Source organism: Phodopus roborovskii, unplaced genomic scaffold, assembly GCF_943737965.1.
Source record: "Phodopus roborovskii unplaced genomic scaffold, PHOROB, whole genome shotgun sequence".
Lineage (NCBI taxonomy): Eukaryota > Metazoa > Chordata > Mammalia > Rodentia > Cricetidae > Phodopus > Phodopus roborovskii.
The window spans coordinates 46,335,561-46,354,681 of NW_026126517.1; the positions used below are offsets into that span (position 1 = coordinate 46,335,561).

The 19,121-nt window shown below is 45.1% G+C and overlaps 1 protein-coding gene across 2 annotated transcripts in view; it reads left to right on the top strand.

Moving 5' to 3' along the window:
- The window catches only part of Myo1e (myosin IE), a 180,875-nt gene that overhangs the window by 45,138 nt on the left and 116,616 nt on the right, over window positions 1-19,121 (top strand). Inside the window, exon 1 of one of the 2 annotated variants that reach the window (XM_051197886.1) lies at window positions 18,217-18,271. The exons of the other annotated variant lie outside the window; for it this stretch is intronic. Coding sequence (XP_051053843.1) covers window positions 18,245-18,271 — 27 coding nt within the window. The 5' untranslated portion in view covers window positions 18,217-18,244. Of the gene's footprint in view, window positions 1-18,216; window positions 18,272-19,121 lie in introns of those variants that run through there. 2 annotated transcript variants of the gene reach the window in all.

The following is a 19,121-nucleotide window of genomic DNA, read 5'->3' on the forward strand; positions in this document are numbered from 1 at the left end:
CTTGTTCAGCCTGTCCTCCTTTGTCTCTTGGGATTAGTTGCTTTTCTCATTGCTATGAGAAAATAAACGACAGAAGCAGCTTAAGGAAGGCATCATCTTGGCTGGTAGTTAGTTGGAGGGAACAGTCCATCACAGTGAGGGAGTCATGGTGGCAGGACATCTTCACGAAGCAGAGGGAGATGGATGCTGGAGCTAGGCTTATTTTCTCTCCTTTTATTCAGTCCTGGACCTCAACCCATGGAATGGGACTGCCCATATTTAGGGTGGGCCCTTTCACCCCAGTTCACATACACACCCAAAGGTCCATATGTGCATGCATGCATGCATATGTATGTATATATGTACACACACACACACACACACACACACACACACACACACACACACCAAGTCCAGTTGATGGTAAAGATTATCCAGCATCCTCAGTGTTCTCTCATCAGCCTGTTGGGAATTTTTTATGCTTTCTCTCTCCTGGCCCCCATCCCAACCTCAAGCCCCAAACCTGCAGTCTTGTTTTGGAGACCACTCTACAGAGAGGCTTAGTGCAAGGCTGCAAGGTTAAAGATACAGGGATGCAACTGGGCTGCGGTGGTGCACACCTTTAATCCCAGCACCTGGGAGGCAGAGGCAGGTGGATCTCTGTGAGTTCGAGGCCAGCCTGGTCTACAGAGAGAGTGCCAGGACAGGCTCCAAAGCAATACAGAGAGACCCTGTCTTGAAAAACCAAAAAACAGACAAAAAAGATATAGAGATGCTCATTAAGGAAAAAGCAGAAAAATAACCCAAAGGTCCCTTGTAGGGTTTTTTTGTATTTTGCGGGTTTTTTTGCCATGTTTTAGGTGAGCAACACCATGAACAATGAGTTCTCCTGGCTGTTCCTTGTCTATACGTGTAAATTATTGATATGTAGGAGTGGGCAATGGCATACTGATGTCTAAGATTGGACAGTGATAAGCAGGCAAGTGCTTTGTAAAGTACAAATGGCTTTGTGAACAGAAGGCATTTCCTGAAGTAATGGCAAAAAAAAAAAAAAAAGAAAGAAAGAAAGAAAGAAAGAAAGAAAAGAAAAGAAAAGAAAAAGAAGAAAGAAGAAAGAAAAAAAAGCCTCCTTTGGGGCATTTTATGCATTTAAACCCTTGACTAACAGTTTGAGGGAACAGTCTATCGTGGTAAGGAAGTCACAAATTTAACATTGAGGTTCTGCCAGCCCGTGCAGCAACCCCATTGCGATTTGCAGTTAGGCTAAGGCATGCGCTTTCTTCCATCCACAGATGTGACTATTTCATACGAGGCCAAGAGGGAATGAATCGATGAAGCACCAAGGCTAGCTTGGGCTTTTTTATTTTTGAGACAGGATCTTTCACTAAATAGGCTACACTGGCTGGCTAGCAAGCCCCAGTGATCACTTGTCTCTGCCTCTCTGGCACTGAGATCACCGTCACAGGACACCACCCCTAGCCTTTTCTTACAAGGACGCTTCAGGTTGAACTCAGGTCTTCATGATTACAAGGCAAGCACTTTGCCAGTCCATCTTGGTATTACAGCAGGGTCTTGCTAAGAAGCTTAAGCTGGTTTCAAGTCTGCTTTCCACCCCACCCCACTCCATCTCACCCCATGGTTCTTCAGTGTTCAGATTACAGATTTGCATCACTCTGTTTGGCTGAGTCTTTAAGTACTCCTCAAAACAGATATTTCTTCAGTGAAAACTAAACCAGACTTTTGTAATCCCATCACTAAATTGAATGAGGTAGGAGGATTGGGAAGTCCAGGCCATCCTGGGCTACATCACAAAACCCAGTCTCTTGTAATTTCCTGGAATTACAGACCAAAGCAAAAGGCAGGGCTGAAGCAGGCCAAGATTTGTGGAAGCCTGGCTCTGCGGAAGGACCACGGCGGGTTAGATCTAAGTTTACTGGAGTTGCATCCTTAGGACTTGGAGGTCTACCGATGGTTATGGTGAGCTGTGTGTTTCTCTCTCCCACTTAACATTCTGGGGTATGCTCAGCTGAGGGTGGCGCTCTGAAGTCACATGGTTCCAGGCTGGTTCCCATTTCCTGCTCTACTACCTTAGGGTGTGACTCCTGTCTTTTATGGACCCGTGATGGAGTCCAGGTCACCACCCTCTAATTTGGAGCAGGAGAGGTGGAAGGAGAGTTGTCCACGCCCTTCTCTGTGTGATATGCCCTGTGACTTTGGACACACCCATCCCAGTTCTATCACTCAACCAACCTAGGTGCTTGGGAATGATTTTTTTTTTTTTCTTTAATTCCAGCAGCCAGGTGCCCATGGCTGAACTAAAGAACCCATGACACAAAGAAAGGAAGCAGATTGTGCAGTTTGGTGCCCATGAACCAGCTGAGTAGGGGAAGGAAATCTAAAGAGAGGAAGATCTGGTCCCAGTGAGAAGACTGTGTGTGACTCAGAGCTTGTGTCATCTGCTGGGGAGTCTAAGGGCAGTTTAGATCTGATTGTCTTTTGGGTTTCACTAAACAGAGGCTTCGTTTAAATTGTTATGAAATGATTCTCCTCAACTCTTGTCTTAGAAGCCACTGGTAACGGAAGAGACAAACACTGCCGTCCAGAACCAATGACGGGGTTAGCCTACAGTGTTGCTCAAGCTGGCCTGGTGCTCACAGAACACTGTCCTCAGGCAAGGTCACTCTGAAGCCATAGCAGGGGAAGACGGAGCAAGGGCATTTTTAAAATTTTGTCAGAGCAAGGACGAAACCCAAGTTCCTGTAAAAGCCACAGAGCATCAAGGCTTTCCCGTGTATCAGATGGGAGAGGCCACTGCGTCTTCCCACCAGCTGGCTCTGTCTTCGCTCCATCAGCTCTTGAAGTCATAGAAACTTGTCGAGGTCCATCTCCTCCGCGCCCCCCACCATGCACAGCTGCCTAAGCCCAGTCAGGCTCCTGTGTGCCCCTGGTGGTCTTTGCTGGAAAACTGAGATGCCTTGTGCAGAAGGAGGGTTGATACTATTCGCCGAGTTCTGCAAGTCTGGACTCATTTGGAGGTCTCTTTGTCAGCTTCAGCCTGTTTCTTTGCCTCTGAAAATTTCAATTTCCTGACCTATAAATAGAGAATAATGATATCAACAAATATATGAAGAATTCCCTCCCCCTGGTGTGGAGCTTAAGGCCTCACAATCTGTTCCTTTAAAAAAAAAAAAAAAAAAAAAAAAAAAAAAAAGGGCATTTTAATCCTAGCTCACTTAATCCCAGCACTTGAGAAGCAGAGGCCAGCCTGGTCTATAGAATAAGTTACAAAACAGCCAGGGCTGTTACATAGAGAAACCATATCATGCAAAACAAAAGAAAAAAAAGTTAAGGAATTATTTTTTATTATTATTTTGTGTATATATGGCATGTGTATCAGTGTGATGAATGATATATATGAGTGTGTCTATGTGTGTGTGAGAGAGTGATGTATATGAGTGTGTATGAGAGAGAGACTGCACATGCAGCAGGTGTGGATACTACAGTGTGCATGTAGAGGTCAGGACAACTTTCAGCATCTTAGGTCTCTCCTTCTACCTTGTCAAGGCAGGTCTCTTATTTCATTTCCAGCCTAGCTGGCCCACAACTTCTGGTCATTCTCCTGACTCCACCTCCCGTCTTACCACAGGAATACTAGGATTACAGATGTGCACCACTGTGGCTGGCCTTTTTTGAGGGGTCTCAAGAGGGATCGTGGGTCCTTAGGCTTGGGTAACAAGTGCTCCCCCGCCCCCAGCTACCCTCCACATACCTTTCTTCCTTTCTTTCTTGTTTTGTTTTTCGAGACTGGGTTTTTCTATGTAACAGCTCTGGCTGTCCTGGAACTCACTCTGTAGACCAGGCTGGCCTTCAACTCAGAGATCTGCTTGCCTCTGCAGTGCTGGCCCCACATACATTCTTAATCCTCATTTACCTACACTTGAGCCTAGAGGTTGATCCCTGCTTGTATATGCTAAGGAAGTTGTAGAGGACAATCTGAGCAGAACCCACTGAAAAGATAATCACTCTAAAAACCCAGGGTCACATCCATCTAGATAGAGGCAAAAGTCATATGTTGATTGATTTTGTGCCATCTAAATAAAGACGGCCCTTTCCTTACCAGCCCCTATAAATGCTCCCCTGGGCTTCAGAGTTCTGAAGGGAAACTCTTATAACCCAGGCATTGTTCAGCCCTGGTTATTCTCAACATTACCTTCACCCAGTGTTATCAGAGGTGGAAAGGTACTGCTCACCTCAGGGGAGTCCAGTAACTCCTGCCCTCACCCTGCTGGGAAGGAGAAGAATTGTAAATTCAAGTTATCTTGGCCAGGTCTTGAAGAAATTGGGAAACCAAAGTTGGTTCAAATACTGTTCAAATACTGAGGAAAGTGTCTTTTACTGTCTCAATATCCCAGCACCCAAGAGAAGCCTTCTTAATTACTCATTAGAGTCCAGGAGTCTCTGCTGAGAGAGGGCCACATGCTCTCATTGACAGCTTCAAGTGATAAGATACATGCTAAGCCTACTAGGGAATACAATCCACTCAAAGGAAGGCTAGCTCTCAGTACTGACTGGAATAGTTGGTGCTATGTGCTCCCAGAAGGGTGGGGTGACATTTCCTGGGCAGATCTGAGAAAGTTAACTAGTGGTGGTAAATTGCTGTATCATGGTTGAGAAAGTCAATGTATTTACAGGTGCTTAGATGTAGATAGAAATTCCAATGTCTGAATTGGAATTTCTGTCTACGCCCTTACACCCTCTTGGGTGAGTATTTCTAGGCTAAGCATACATGGGTTTGTTGACCCTGCTAGCCGAGGAAGAATTTTAAAGTCCTGAGGATCCACAAGCTGATCCTGCTAAAATTTGATAAGAAAAAGTAGACAGCCCTTCCCGCAAAGAAGCTGTTTCTATTTCTCTTCTTATGAAGCTGACTTTATTATTTAGGTACCTTCTTGGGAATGCCCCTGTGAGCCTGTTAGGAATATCTGCCAAAATTCCTAAAAAATCCAATTTCCACCTTAAGAGGAGCAGCTTGGAAATTTCTGTGCATGTCATGATTGCAGGTGACTTTGAAGGCCAGAAAAAGGTGTCAGATCCCCTGGAGCTGGAGTTATAGGTGCTTGTGAGCCACCCAACATGGATTCTAGGAAACAAACTCAGGTCCCCTGGAAAAGCAGCAAGTGCTCCTAACCTCAGAGCCACCTGGGAATTTCTTTTAAACTTAAAAACATTGCGAGATTGTTGGCTGGAAGGTGGACTCAGCTGTCTCCATGAGCAGAACAGTTCATGGTCTCTAGTCTTCTTTCACTCCCTTACTAGCATGTGGGCCACTTCCAGCATGGGGACTTCAGAAGTGCTTCCTCTTGTGACTAAATCTGAGAGTGTGGGAGCGGGCTGGGGAAGTGGGGTGGGGAAGGCTGGGTGCTGGGGAAGTTGGGGAGGAATGTGGAGCACCCCTGAGCTGTGCTAGCATCCTTGATGGAACAGGCTCCCTGGCCTTCAGTGAGCACGAGGCAGGCAGCACCTTGGGAACAGGAAAGCCCCCTCCACCCACAGCCTTTGTCCAGGGACTGGTTTAGCCGGACACACTGGTTGATTTGCCTAGAAGGCAATCAGGAGGACCCAAGAAGCCAGGATATTTAACCCTGGCCAATTTTCCTGGTGATCCCTTACCAAGTGGCTAATTGAACTCTGACAACTCTTGCATTACATTACATTAAAAGCTTTCCAGGTTCCAGTCAAGACATTTAAAACTTCTCGTGGCTCAAAGGAAGCTCTTGTATCTCACACCAAATGTCTGTCTGCAGTTTGAAGCTGGGCTTTGAGGTTTTGCAAGGGGGGAAACAGTGTTAGAATAAGAAAAAAAATGTTTATAAAAGAAAATTCAGTCAGCTTAATTTAAATGAATGAATGATGAGAAGAGCTGTGGAACTCCTCTATTTCTAGGATAGCATTAAGGAAAGCGCTCTCTAAACAGGGTCACCAGGTTAGGGTTTACTTGCTTAGGAAGATCAGTGGTGTGTGTAGACCCATGTCTTCTCAGCTTACCTGGCAGCCTGGGGTAATATTTCACAGCTTGGTGTGAATTACATCTGTATTCTCTTTCCTGGTTAAGTCACAGTTTTTATATTGTGAAAGACCTGAATCTCATGTTAACAAACCGCAATGGAACTGTAAATGCAGATTTAACTAATTAATTTGTGAACCTCTGTGCCTTAAAAAAAAAAAAAAAAAAAAAAAAAAACTTCTCATATCCTCAGGGCCTACTGCAGTATCCAGCACAAGTTTGATGCTTGGGTTAAAGGACTGAGTAAGTGAATGAGTAAGAGAAACAGAGGCCCTGGTTAAGGGGAAACACTGCAAGACTAGGTAGAGCTGTCACTAAAGAATGTCACCCCTGCCATCACCCCATCTCTAGTTTCTGTTTGTACTATGAGGCCTGGGGAAATGAGGGGTAGCAGTTCCACAAGGGAACAAAATGTCTGGAGTACACGCCTGGAGGGAGAAGTTTCTGCTTAGGGACAGGTGTTGACTCCCTCCTTGCCTGTTCATCTATTCCTCTGCTCCTGCTTTATTTAGACCCTCTGATCCCCATGTGACTTTAAATAATCCAGTCCCAAATGGCTTCCTCCACCACATTTTAAACTTGTTGGAAGGCTTGGTAGCTTAGGCAGAGAGGAGCAGGGTGGAGGCAGGGTGGACATCCAGGCATGATGACAAATGACACACTAGCAATCTACCCTTGTGTATGTGATAACTTTGCATGTGGTCTGAGCTGATCTCTCAGTCTTCTTTGGCCAGTGCTGTTGGTCATTAAGACACAGCTTGACTCATAGTTCTGGTTTTCAACTTCCAGAGTGCCTTGTTCCCACCCTGTGGAGGTGGAAGGCAGCCTTGTAGGTGAGCAGCATATCTGTCCAGCATGTTCACCCTCCCTGAGACCCAGCAGTCTATGACAAGTCGGCTGCCATGGCTTTGGGCTTTAAGTTTTAATTTTAAAAATTAATTTCTTAGTTTTACTATTTTTATGCATTTTATATGCATTGGTGTTTTGCCTGCTTGTGTCTGTGTGAGGGTATCAGATCCCCCTGGAATTGGAGTTAGACAGTTTTGAGCTGCCATGTGGGTGCTGGGAATTAAACCCTGATCCTTTGGAAGAACAGCCAGTGTGCTATTAACCATTGAGCCATCTCTCTAGGCCCCTTCAGTTTCAGTTTTATCAAAGTCAGTAAATGTTTGAAGTATAGGGAATTTACGTAGTCTCCCAGTATCTCCCCACATACCACTTGGCAGTTACAACAGGAAAAAATAGAAATTATTCTTTAGGAAAACTGGCTAGAACTTAACCAAGTCCTAAGAATGAACACCACCAATAACCCTGGATGTAGTGTGACACCCTCAGGACACCCACTTGCTTGTCTAGAATTCCAGCCCAAATGTTAAGAGCAGAATCTAATTATGAACAAACATTAGACAAACCAAAAGGGAGAGAAATTCTCTAAAATAACTGACCTGAATTCTTTAAAAGTCAACAATCATAAAAGACAAAGGAAAACTGTTACCAATGAAAGGAGATAAGATAGGTCTAACAACCAAATGTAACAGATAATCCTGAACTGGGGAGGAGGTGGCTGTAAGGAACACCACTAGGGTCATGGAGAGGCACAAAAGAAATTGTAAGAGTGTTTCTTCCCAACTTCCACATATGAGAAAACTCCCTCTTTAGGAAATACACATTGTAGGTAAGGAACAAGTGTCATTATGTATCTATACTCTTCAAATGTTTCAGGAAGAAGTTGGACAATGACAATGGGAAGAAGGAAACAGTGTTGCAAACTGGTAGCTATAAGATATCTTTGTATATTTTTGTAAATTTTGTAGCAAGACAGTGTATCAAAATAAAAGGTTCCAAAACCCCTATATCTTCTTTGTCCTGCCTACAAAAACAAACAAGGAATGAAAAGGAAGGGAGGAGGGATTGCTCAGTTACCTTCACTGCCCTGAAGGGCTAGAAAAGAGCTCTCCATCCCCTTTGCCCCGCACCCATGCTCCCAAATCCAGCCAACCCAGCTGTTATTTGCCGACCCATTTGGAGTGCAGTGGGTCCAGGGAAGAAGTTCGAGGTGCCTGAGAGATTGGCCCAACTCTGCCCGACAGAGCCAAGAATTCTCTTAGCAGCAGTAATGGTGGCTACAAGTTGAGGTCAGTAGGGACACAGTCCATTTGCCATGTTACACATTGTGATGAGTGAACAGTGAAGAATGTCCCCCAGTGAAGGGACAGCCTGGGAACCCTGCATTTGCTTCTAAATATCCTTGTGAGGCCCCGTGTGGAAAACAGGAAGCAGCAGTTAAAACGGGAAATCGCTTTGGGCTGAATTACTGTAATCCCTCATTTTACTTAGAAGCTGGCATGGACCCTTCATCCACAGCGGGATGCCTCTTGCCTTTCTGTGTCTTGATAAATTTGCCCTTTCACTGGGGTGGAGTATTACTAAGCCCAGAGGCTTTGAGGCTGGAATTGCTACCTTTAAGTGTGCTTAGAAATTGGGATCTCACAGGGCCATTCGTTTTTTCCCAGGCTCTGGGATGGAAAACAGCCTAACTACTCTGCTAGCTTGGGTTCCCTCCTCCTACCCTCTCTTGATTTCTAGTAGGCGAGGCTGGAGGTTGAGCACACACAGAGACTTACAGCCCAGCCTAATAATAACCCAGCAGTAAGCAACATGGCTATTATCAGGCTAGGCAGCTAAACAGAGGTACATCCCTGAAAGCTAGTGATAACAACACGCAGGATAGCAAGCTGGGTGCTTGCTGAGTGAGACTCTGACTACAGTGGCTTGAGCCTTTCTTCCCTTTGGAAGGAGGGTAGTTTTTCTGTGTGACCTGGGTTGCACCCTCTGATGGAGATTCCATCTTGGCTGCCTGCTTCCTGTCTCCAGTGCCAAGCACTCAACCATGCCTTCCTGGCCCTCCTGGATGCCTCTTATTTTTCCTATTTAACCCAGGCTCTGATTGCTTTCACACAAATCCCATCTATTCTAGTCTAGCTGTTCTGTTTAGGGGGTTCTCAGAAGCCAAGTTCAGTCAAACACAAGTGAGATTATTACTTGTTTCTCTTCTAAGCCTTTCTCCCTTTGTTTCCCCTCTCAGTAATATCTGTTTCTGCCTTCCTCCCAATCCAGGATTAAATTTATTTGGGATCTTAAACTCAAAGCTGATCTCCCAGCAGCCCACTGGGATGATTCAACCTTAGTGATTTTTTTTTCTTTTTTTTCAATCATGAATTCATTGGACACATTTACGAAGGTTTTCATGTGCTTGGCTCTTCATTAGAATAAGCCGGGCAGAGGGTTGATGCAAATTCAGCCCTGGAATGGCTTCTGGTGTAGAGGGAGAGAAGAGGTATGGATAAACTGACTATGAGGTGGAAGTAGAATGCAGAAAATCCCTTGGAATCTGTGGCTTTTGGAGAGGCAGCATTTGCAGTAGGTCCTCACAGATTAGATTTAGACACGGAACATTCAGTCTGGGTAGCAGTATTGTTATGACAAGCAGGTAGTTTTTTGTTGTTGTTGTTTGTTTGTTTTTTGTTTGTTTGTTTTCTTCTCCCCAGAGAATATCAAGATAGTACTGGCAACGGAGCTAGGCTTTGAACGTAAATTTCACTGTCTGATCATGAGGAACTTTTCCCTAGAGGCAGGAGAAGCCCAGTATGTATGGAAGGACACGAGTTACCACTGTATGAAGGTAGGAAGGACAGAACATATAGAAAACCTATCTATATGCCTCTCTGAATTTGAAAAGCTGAGCAGAGAGGTAAAGCATAGTGGCAGGATAGATATACTTTACTAGCCAAAGAAATTAATTTCCAAGTTCAGCTGGCAAGTGTCTCAGTAGGGTAATTGGACAACAAGCAACACTATCAATATATTTTCTGTATTTAGAATAAGGAGTAGGGAGATTCTGGGGAAGAGAAGGTTTAATGGTCACTGTATGCAAATTCAAATTCATTTGGTTCTGAGAGGGAGAGAGGTATCTGCATTTAACTGTAGATCCAAACATCCTAGGTGACCTTCAAGAGGCATTCTATAGAATCCATACCAACCAAATACCATAATAGTTGCCTAGATATGTGACATAATAAGGGTAATTTATAAAATTAGTAGAGGCACAATTAGCCAATGAAAAGAAGTGATGGTCTGAGGTTCTATGAAGATGATTCTTCTTATCCTATTTATTTATTTATTATTTTTTTGGTTTTTCAAGACAAGGTTTCTCTGCATAACAGTCTTGGCTTTTCTGGAACTCACTTTGTAGACCAGGCTAGCTTTGAACTCACGAGATCCACCTGCCTTTGCTTTACAAGTGCTGGGATTAAAGGTGTGCACCACCACTACCTGGCTTTCTTATTCTTTTATTTATTTACTTTTTTTCTTTTTTGAGACAAGGTTCCTCTGTGTAGCCCTGGCTGTCCTGGAACTTGCTCTGCAAACCAAACTAGCTTGAACTCAGAGGTCCATCTGCCTCTGCCTCCCAAGTGCTAGGACTAAAGGCATGTACCAGTACCACCCAGCGATTATTCTTTCTAAATATTTTTTTAGATTTATTTTATTCATATGAGGTCTTTGCCCATGCATCTATATACCAGATGCTTGCTTGGTGCCTGAGGAAGTGGTGAGCCTCCATGTGGATGCTGGGAATCAAACCTGGGTCTTTAAAAAGTGTTTTTAAGATTTTGCTCTTTTTAAAATCACATTTATTTTATTCTTTTTAAGGGGGGGGGGTGCATTAGTACAGCGCATGTGTAGAGAGAGGTAAGAGGACACAACCTGTAGGAGTAACTTCTCTGGTTCCACTGTGTGGGTCCTAGGGATGGAATTTAGGCTTGGCAGCAAGTACCTTTGCCCACTGGACCATCTTGCTGGCCCAGATGCAAAGACTGTTGATGGCTCGCTTTCGTGGAATTCCCTGTGTTATGACCTAAGTCAGTGTCAGACGCTTAACACTTTATACCATTTGTGTGTTATTATAGACTCTCAGTTTCAGCCAAGAGTAACTGTGGTCTGTGCTCTGTGTGGGGAGGAAGTGGGTGCTGCCGGAAGTCCAATATCCACTTTTTAACTCACCTCTGCTTCCCATTTCCTTTATCACCTGCTGGTTTTCAGGCTTATTTTATTATTGCTTTTTCATTCAACATGACTCTTTGTGGGTGGACAAATTTGTGTGCACAGGCATGTGGAGGCCAGAAGTCAATCCCGGGTATCCTTATTAAAAATTACATTTATTTATTTGTATATGTGTGAGCACATCCATAGAGGTCATAGGACAAGTGCCTCTCTTTCCACCTTGCGAGTTTTGGGGATTGAACTAAAGTCATTAGAAGTGTCAGGAAGCACCTTTACTCAGTGAGCCATCTCACCAGCCCTCTCTCTGCCTTGTTTTAGGTAGGGGAGGTAGGGTCTCTTCCTGGTGTGGAGTTGCTAGACCTGCTGGCCAGTGAAACCCAATCAGTCCTCATGTTCCTGCCTCCCCAGTCCCGGGTTAGAAGCACTCACTAACTTACTACTTTTTCTTTTTCTTTTTTTTTTTTTTTTGGACATAGGTCTGGACATTGAACTTTGGTTCTCATGTTTATAAGCCAAGCACTTTACATAGCAGGTCTAGAACACGGAGAGAGCTCACTGACTAGGTCGTAGACATGTCATTCTGAAGGTCTGAACTGGCATTCTGGGTGGAGTAGGTGTGGACCATTTGGTCACTGTGGTTGATTAAGTGGACGTGATCACGTTGACTTTGCCCTGATTGGGACTTGATAAGCATTTGACACTTGAGCCTCTGACCTGGGACTTTACAAACCTCCAGGAAAGACATCTTAACAGAATGACTACACTGGCTTTGGCTCTGCCCACAAAAGCCAGCCCAGCTTCCCCAGATGAGCACCCAGGGGAAGCCCCATCTTGCTGCCCCCTCATGGCTTTCTTTGTCCCCCTGGAGTCTCTCTCTCTCTCTTCTCTCTCTCTCCTCTCTCTCTCTGTGTCTTTTGTGACCCTGCTGAAATCTTCAAGCTCCCAACTCCATCACATCATCTCCCTTCACCCTAGCATTGTCAGTGTCTAATGTGACATGTTTGTCTTTCTGTTTATTGTCTCCCATGCCAAGGGGGGCACCACTCTGTGAATCAGTGCCTAGAACAGTGGTTAGCTACTGATACGGTGTCTGATGAATGAATAAGTGAATGCAGGAATGAACAATTGAGCAAATCAGTTTGGGTGTCATGTATCTCAAACTGGCTTCCAACTTGCTATATAGCTGTGGATGGCTTTGAACTTCTGATGCCCCTGCCTCTACTCCCCAATGATAATATTGCAGGTATTCACCACCATGCCAGGTTTATATGGTGCTAAGACTTTGTGCATGATAAACAAGTGCTCTACCCACTGAGTTACATTGCCAGTGTACGTCCTTGGCTTTCTTGTCCTCCATTTCCTTCCTGTTCTATGAACTCACTCCTAGGCTTGTAGAAAACAAACAAACTTCCTTGAAGTCCATAGAGAACTCTCAAAGAGATGTTCTGGCTACTTCTTGCTCTTGGGTGTATTCTGAGCATCCCATGCCTATTTGAAGAAGCTGAAGACAGGAGTAGAGAGGGTCTGCTTTCAGGGTGCTGCTGACCTGAGACCAGTTATGCCATGGCTTTGCACCTCAGTCCTTGGGTACCTTCATTATTGTCTCAGACAAGGGCTCTCATAGAAGCTTCTTCACATAGAACAGGCTAGCTGCAGGTACAGGACACTGTCCCTGACTTTTTATATGGATGGTCTCTAGGGATCTGAACTCAGGGCAGGGGTTCACATTAGCCTTGTATTCCTTCCACCTAGTAGGTTAGGTGGATGCTGCTGGTCCCCACCTACTCCCCTCCCCACTGAAAATAAAGGAGAATGTGAACTGAATCCTGAATTCTTTTCTTCCATCAGTACCAATAAGTGTAGATGTATTCCTTACCTGTCGCTGCTTAGCCTTAGCACATTGCCTTTCCAAACTGCTAAGCGGAACCCTCCCCTTTGCCAACCCCCTTATCCGCTGCCTCCCGCCCATACACTCTGTCCAAGTTCTCTTTTCAAGCCTGAGTCCTAGAAAGTCTGCCCTTTCTTTGGCAGTGTGAATGATGTAGGCAGCAGATAGTGGGATGTTCAGATAAGGAACCCCACCCCCTATGCCCATAATGGGCAGACCCTGGTCATTTTGCAGTCTTGCTTTGTTGCTGGAGCAGTGTTAAATTCTGTTAAGATTTTCATCATACCAGTCAGGAAACTCATGGGAGGGTTACTATAGGACCTTCAATGTGCTCAGGGAAAAGCGTAGCCCTTACAATGGGGCCTTTGAGAGCCCGTCCCAGAGCCGGGCAGTGAGTGATTCAGTCTATTCAAAACACAATGGGGCGACACAGAATAGAAAGGAACTGCACATTGTTTTCAGGTCCTTGTGCCATCTGTAGTGTTCCTGCGCCCAGCATTAGTTATGTTTCTCTGGTGACACACTTCTAATTTCACAGCATACCTGATCACCTGGTAATGTCACTTCACAGACACTTAAGTTGTACAAGATCTATTGGTACACAAGCCCAGAGCCAGCAGGTTCTCAGAAAAGGTGATAGAACTTTGTCTTACCTGGGCATAGTGGTGCTGGTAATCCCTGCACTTGGGAGGTGGAGGCAGGAGAATCAAAAGTTGAAGGTCATCCTCAGCCAATGTCAAAAGATCCTGCCTCAAAAACAAACCATCCCTCCCCTTGAAACAAAACAAAACCAGGAAAGAAACTTGGACTTGGAGACAGGAAAGCATCAGTTGGATAAGTTTAAAGGTATTTGCATCACTCTTAAAAACCAACTTATTGTCCTGGAAAATAACCATGAGAGTCTGGGGAGATGGCACAGTTGGTAGAGTGTTTGCCTCAAAGCCAGGAGGACCTGAATTTGATCCCCAGTGCCCACATAAAAAGCTGGGTGTGCCAGCATGCATTTGTTACCCCAGCACTGAAGAAGCAGACAAAAGAACCTCCCTTGGGGGCTCACTGGCCAGCCAGTCCAGCCTAATCAATTCATGAGCTACAGGCCAATGAGAGACCCTGTCTCAAAGAAGGTAGACACCCGACATTGTCCTCTGGCCTTCACAGGAATGCACACAGACACATTTTTTTTAAAAGATTTATTTTATTGTATGCATATGAGTGTTTTGCTTGCATGTATGTAAGTATGGGTACCATATGCATGCCTGGTGCCTACAGAGATCAGAAGAAAACATCAGATGTCTTGGAACTGGAGTTATGAATGGTTATGAGCCACCATGTGAGTGCTAAGAACTGAACCTGGGTCCTCTGCAAGAGCAGCTAGTGCTCTTAACCTATGAGCATCTCTCCAGCTCTGCATGCATACTTCTCCCACAACCTCTGCTCTACCATCTCTGTGTCTGTCTCCATCCCCGTCCCTTCTCTCTTTCTCTCACTAAGACTATGCAGCCCCAGCTGGGCTTGAACTCTCCAGCCTTCTGCCTCAGTCTCCACAGCCAAATGTACATTTCTTACTCTAAAAGAATGAATGTTAGATAGGCCCTTTACAAACTGAATTTACCACTTAGAATATAGATTCTAGGCAAAATGAGCTGGGATTGCCTCACAATGAGCTGGAAAGAAACTTTTTTCCTATTTTTTTCCCCTTCAGAACATGTATGGTATTTTATTTTATTTATTCATATGACTCACTCTGGGATCAAACATCTTTTCTTTGTTGTGTGTTTAGATCTCAAGGGTTGTTTTATTTCCTTGCTTCCTTAATGTTTTCCTCATGTTTAATTTAAATCATTTGCCTTTTATCTTTCTCAGCATCTCGAGCTATTTCGTTCTTTTCTAACCTTTGTTCTCCTTCTGGCTGCATGGAATTTAAAAACAATACATTGACATGCATTTTCTTTCTAAGTGCAAAGTGAGTGGCCACTGCAGGATTGCACACACAGTCTGTCTCCACTGAACAAAGGCTAAAGACTTTTCCTTTTGGCTCCCATGCAATCTTGGGGTGTGGGATCTTTGGCCAGTAAATAATCCTGTGCTTTTGGCCCAACTCCCAGGAAGGGGAAGGGTTACAGACCAGGGAGGAGGTTAGAAAACCGGGTGCTTATTTCCTAGTATTTTGGGACATGGACGGAAAAGGGGGCATTTACGCTTGTGGAGACAGAAAACACAGTACCAATGTTTTCAGCACTTTTTTTTTTTTTTTTTTTCAAACAGAAACCATACAGATGTGTTTGTGAATAAATGTGTGTTCAGGCTGGCAATTTCTAAGCACAACTTTCTGGGATCTGTTATGTTCTCTTCTAGTTTTCTATTCACTGTCCCACTTGGAATGGAACAGTGTCGTCTACAATAAAAGGACTGACACATTCTTTTTCACCTAACGTGAAAGGTGTCAAGTTCTGCTCCGTGGTATCTGGCATGGTCAAAACAAGCAAGGCCAGGTTTAGAGAGCAATGGGCTGTTTGATTTTGGAGATGACACACATCGTTTTTCTTTAGAGGCTTGAGACAGTGGGGTAAAATACTTGCCTTGCAAGCATAAGGATCTGCAGTTTAGCCCCAGAACTCAAGCAAAAAGCTAGGCATTGGCAACCATTGCTAATCCCAGCTCTGGGGAGGCAGAGACAGGATCTCTGGAATTCCTTGGCCAGCACCCAAGTTTGACCTCTGGCTTCCTTGTGCATGCATACATACACACACACACACACACACACACACACACACTCACTCACACACACACACTCTGTGCCAAACCCCTCACTTAGCCCCTCAGTACATAGATGGGGCTCACGAGTAGTTGCACACCTGGAAGTGACACAGGTCACTTTCTTGGTGTGTCACCGAATACGGTGAGAAATAAGTAACAATAACCAGAAGATTGCTCACATGGAGATTTCTCCACAGTTGTGAGAGTTTCTCGGTGTGACTCATCCGTGCCCCCATAATCACATCAGACATGGTCAGCTCACATCTCATTTTCAGTGTTAGTGATTCCAGCAGGAGAAAGTAAATACCGGAAGGACCGCCGTGAAATCCCATGGCCAGAGGTCTCTAAGTAGATGGTTGCTTTCTGATCTCTGTGGACCATCCCCTACTTCTCTTCTTTATCCATCCCATTGTTGTCTGTGTTTTAAAGGCAATGCCCAGGCTTCCCTGTGCCCAGCTTACAAACAGGCCCTTGGAGGCTGAAGTTACCGGGAAAGTGTTCCCAAAGTGGGACAGTTGCATGAAGGAGGTCACCCACTGAGAAGATATATTAAGATGTACTACCTGTCTGTCTTCACATTAAGAAACTAGGAAGACTGTAGGAGGGAGAAGCTGGGGTGGAGATAATCAAGGCGTGCAATTGATGCGATATGTGATCTTCTATGATATCTTATTTAAAAAAAAAAAAACAACAACAACTAGGATGAAGCTGGTTGTGCTGGCCCCTGCCATTGATCCCAGCTCCCAGGAGGTAGAGCCAGGTAGATCTCTGAGTTCAAGGGCAGTCTGGTCTATGTAGAGGGCTCCAGACCATCCCCATTCAATGCTACTAGTGAGAGTTTGTCTCAAAAAAAAAAAAAAAAAAAAAAAAAAAAAAAAAAAAACAAACCAGGAAGACTAGGAAGAAATTCAGCCCCTGCAGTCTTTGCTATGTGGATGGGCACCAGAGTTTTCATCCAGTCTGACTGCCCGGGGAGGGGGGGCAGGGTTCCCCAATAGTGGAGTAGTGAGATGGCTCAGCAGGCAAAGACACTGCCAAGCCTGGGGATCTGAGTAGGAGCCTCAAGACCACATGGTGGAAACAGAGAAGGGATTCTCACGGTTGTCCTTTGACCTCCACACACATGTTGTGGCACATGCATACCCACACACAAATACGCATATGCACACAGATGAATTTTAATGTTTCATTGGAGAAGCTAAACATGTTTAAGCACATAGACTCAATTGGTTATGGTAAACATCCAAAATAGAATCCGCTTTTTTCTAGGGCCTTTGGGATGATTGTACAGTCAAAATTAAAACAAAACAACTAAGAGCCACCCATACTACAGGATTGTTGGGGAAGACAAGAACTGAGAGTCACCCAGGGATGGGTCGGGAGTTGGAAGACCCGTCTTGTTTCCTCCAGGAATGGTTCTATGGACCTGATGAGTCATCTCAGCAGCTTCAGGTCCCTCATCTGTGAAGAGAGCATCAGACTGGTCGGCTAACGAAGAAGGCACTTTCTTAGGGAAGTCAAAATCGTAGGGTTTGAGGCCACCTTTGTCTACAGAGTGAGTTCTAGGACAGCTAGGGCTATGCAGAGAAACCTTGTCTTGGGGTAGAGGGGGAGTAAAGTTTGGAATATTAATACATAAATATTCTGGGAGCCTTGGGAGATGGCTCAGTTGGTGAATTAATTGCCAAACAAGTACGAGGGCCTGAGTCTGATTCTTAGCACCCACATAAAAAGCCGGGTATGTGGGACACAACTATGATCTCAACACTAGGGAGGTAGTGAAAGAGGATCCCTGGGGCTTTCTTGCCAGGCAGTGTAACCTAATCAGGAGGCTCCGGCTTCAATGAGAGAGACCCTGCCTCCAAAAAACAAGGCAAATAGCTCATGAGGAATGACATGAGGGCTGACCTCTGACCTTGAAGAGCACACACATATTGCACATACACCTGCATATGTGTATACACACAATGTTCTGCCCCAGGCTGGCGGTATAATTGGGCTCTGAGGAAGTATGCCTAGCGTGCCTGAAAGCCTTGGGTTCAATCCCCAGCAGGACAGAAACCAGGCATGGCCCCAGTACAGCTGAGACAGAAGACATTGCATAACCAGCTCAGGGCTGTTTTTTTTTTTTTTTTTGTTGTTTTGTTTTTTTTTTTTTTTGTTTTGTTTTGTTTTGTTTTGTTTTCCCATAGATATTGAATAGTTCAGCATTCTTCAGAGTGTTTAGCTGCAGGGTTGCTCTGGGCTGTGCAGTTAAAACCCTTCCTCCTCAGAGAGGGTGTTCTCTCTCCTCTGCCCACGAATTCACACCTTCCTATGCAATTTGGGTTTGAAAACGTGTGTATTTGCCTACACTCAAACTTGGGTACCTGTGTGTGGCCACCACAGTCACACTTTAGCAGATTCTGGAGTAGCTCACTCAGAATTCAGGATTGGCTCTGCCTCTGTGTTCTTGTATAGCCACTACCAGAACTTGCTTACTGATTTGGGAGAGCATGTGTCTGGAGCTGTGCCTTGTGGTGGTGAGCATTCTGGACACTGAATTGGGGGTGGGGGGATTATGCATAGCCAGAGCCCCTTAGGAATTCTTCAAGGAGCTATGGGTCGGGTCTCTGCATGTTGCTCCACAGGCCTCTCAACCCTCTCCACCCTCGGGCCATTGCACACTGCCTCTTGCAGACTGGACTTGCAACTTGGGTGTGGCTCCTGTGAGGTAGTCCTTAACAGGGGCATCAGAAGATAGCCATCTGCCTTCTGGTCTACACTGGGGCTTTTTGTTCCATCGTCAAGCTCATTCTTGACATTGCTTGTCCCCTCCCCTTACCTCTTCAAAATTTCTTGAACCCCAAGCCTGGTTTTATTCCATCCCTCAAGTCCAGGGTGTGAGTCATGAGTGCAAAAGGCAGGGAAGGCTCTGAATCCCTTATGGAGGGAGAGAAAGGGCTTGCCCATGGTCCCCAACGACACTAATCAGAACTGTTGACTTTCTGGCTACTCTGGTGGCCTCTTTCATTTCTGATCAGCCAGCACCTCTGTGGTTCAGGCTCTGGTAAACCCTTTCCCCTAGTACCTGAAGGGCTCTAAGAATGAGTCCTTTATGGTTCTGTTTCTCCAAAGGACTGTGTTTCCCGGGGTACAGGTCAGGCAACCCGAGGAGCCTTTCATGTTCCTGTTCAGAAACCAGGATTGCTCCTCCTGCCTTTGGTTTAGCATGAGTGAGTCAGTGGTGCCCAGATAGCCTTGTCCGTCAGCTCAGTGAGCCACTACAAAGGCCTCTGGTCCCTCCCAGAGGCCATTGATCAGTTAGCACATCCTGTCACAGCACCCCCAAGTGGTCCGTGATATAGTAACACCTCACCATTTAAAACCTTT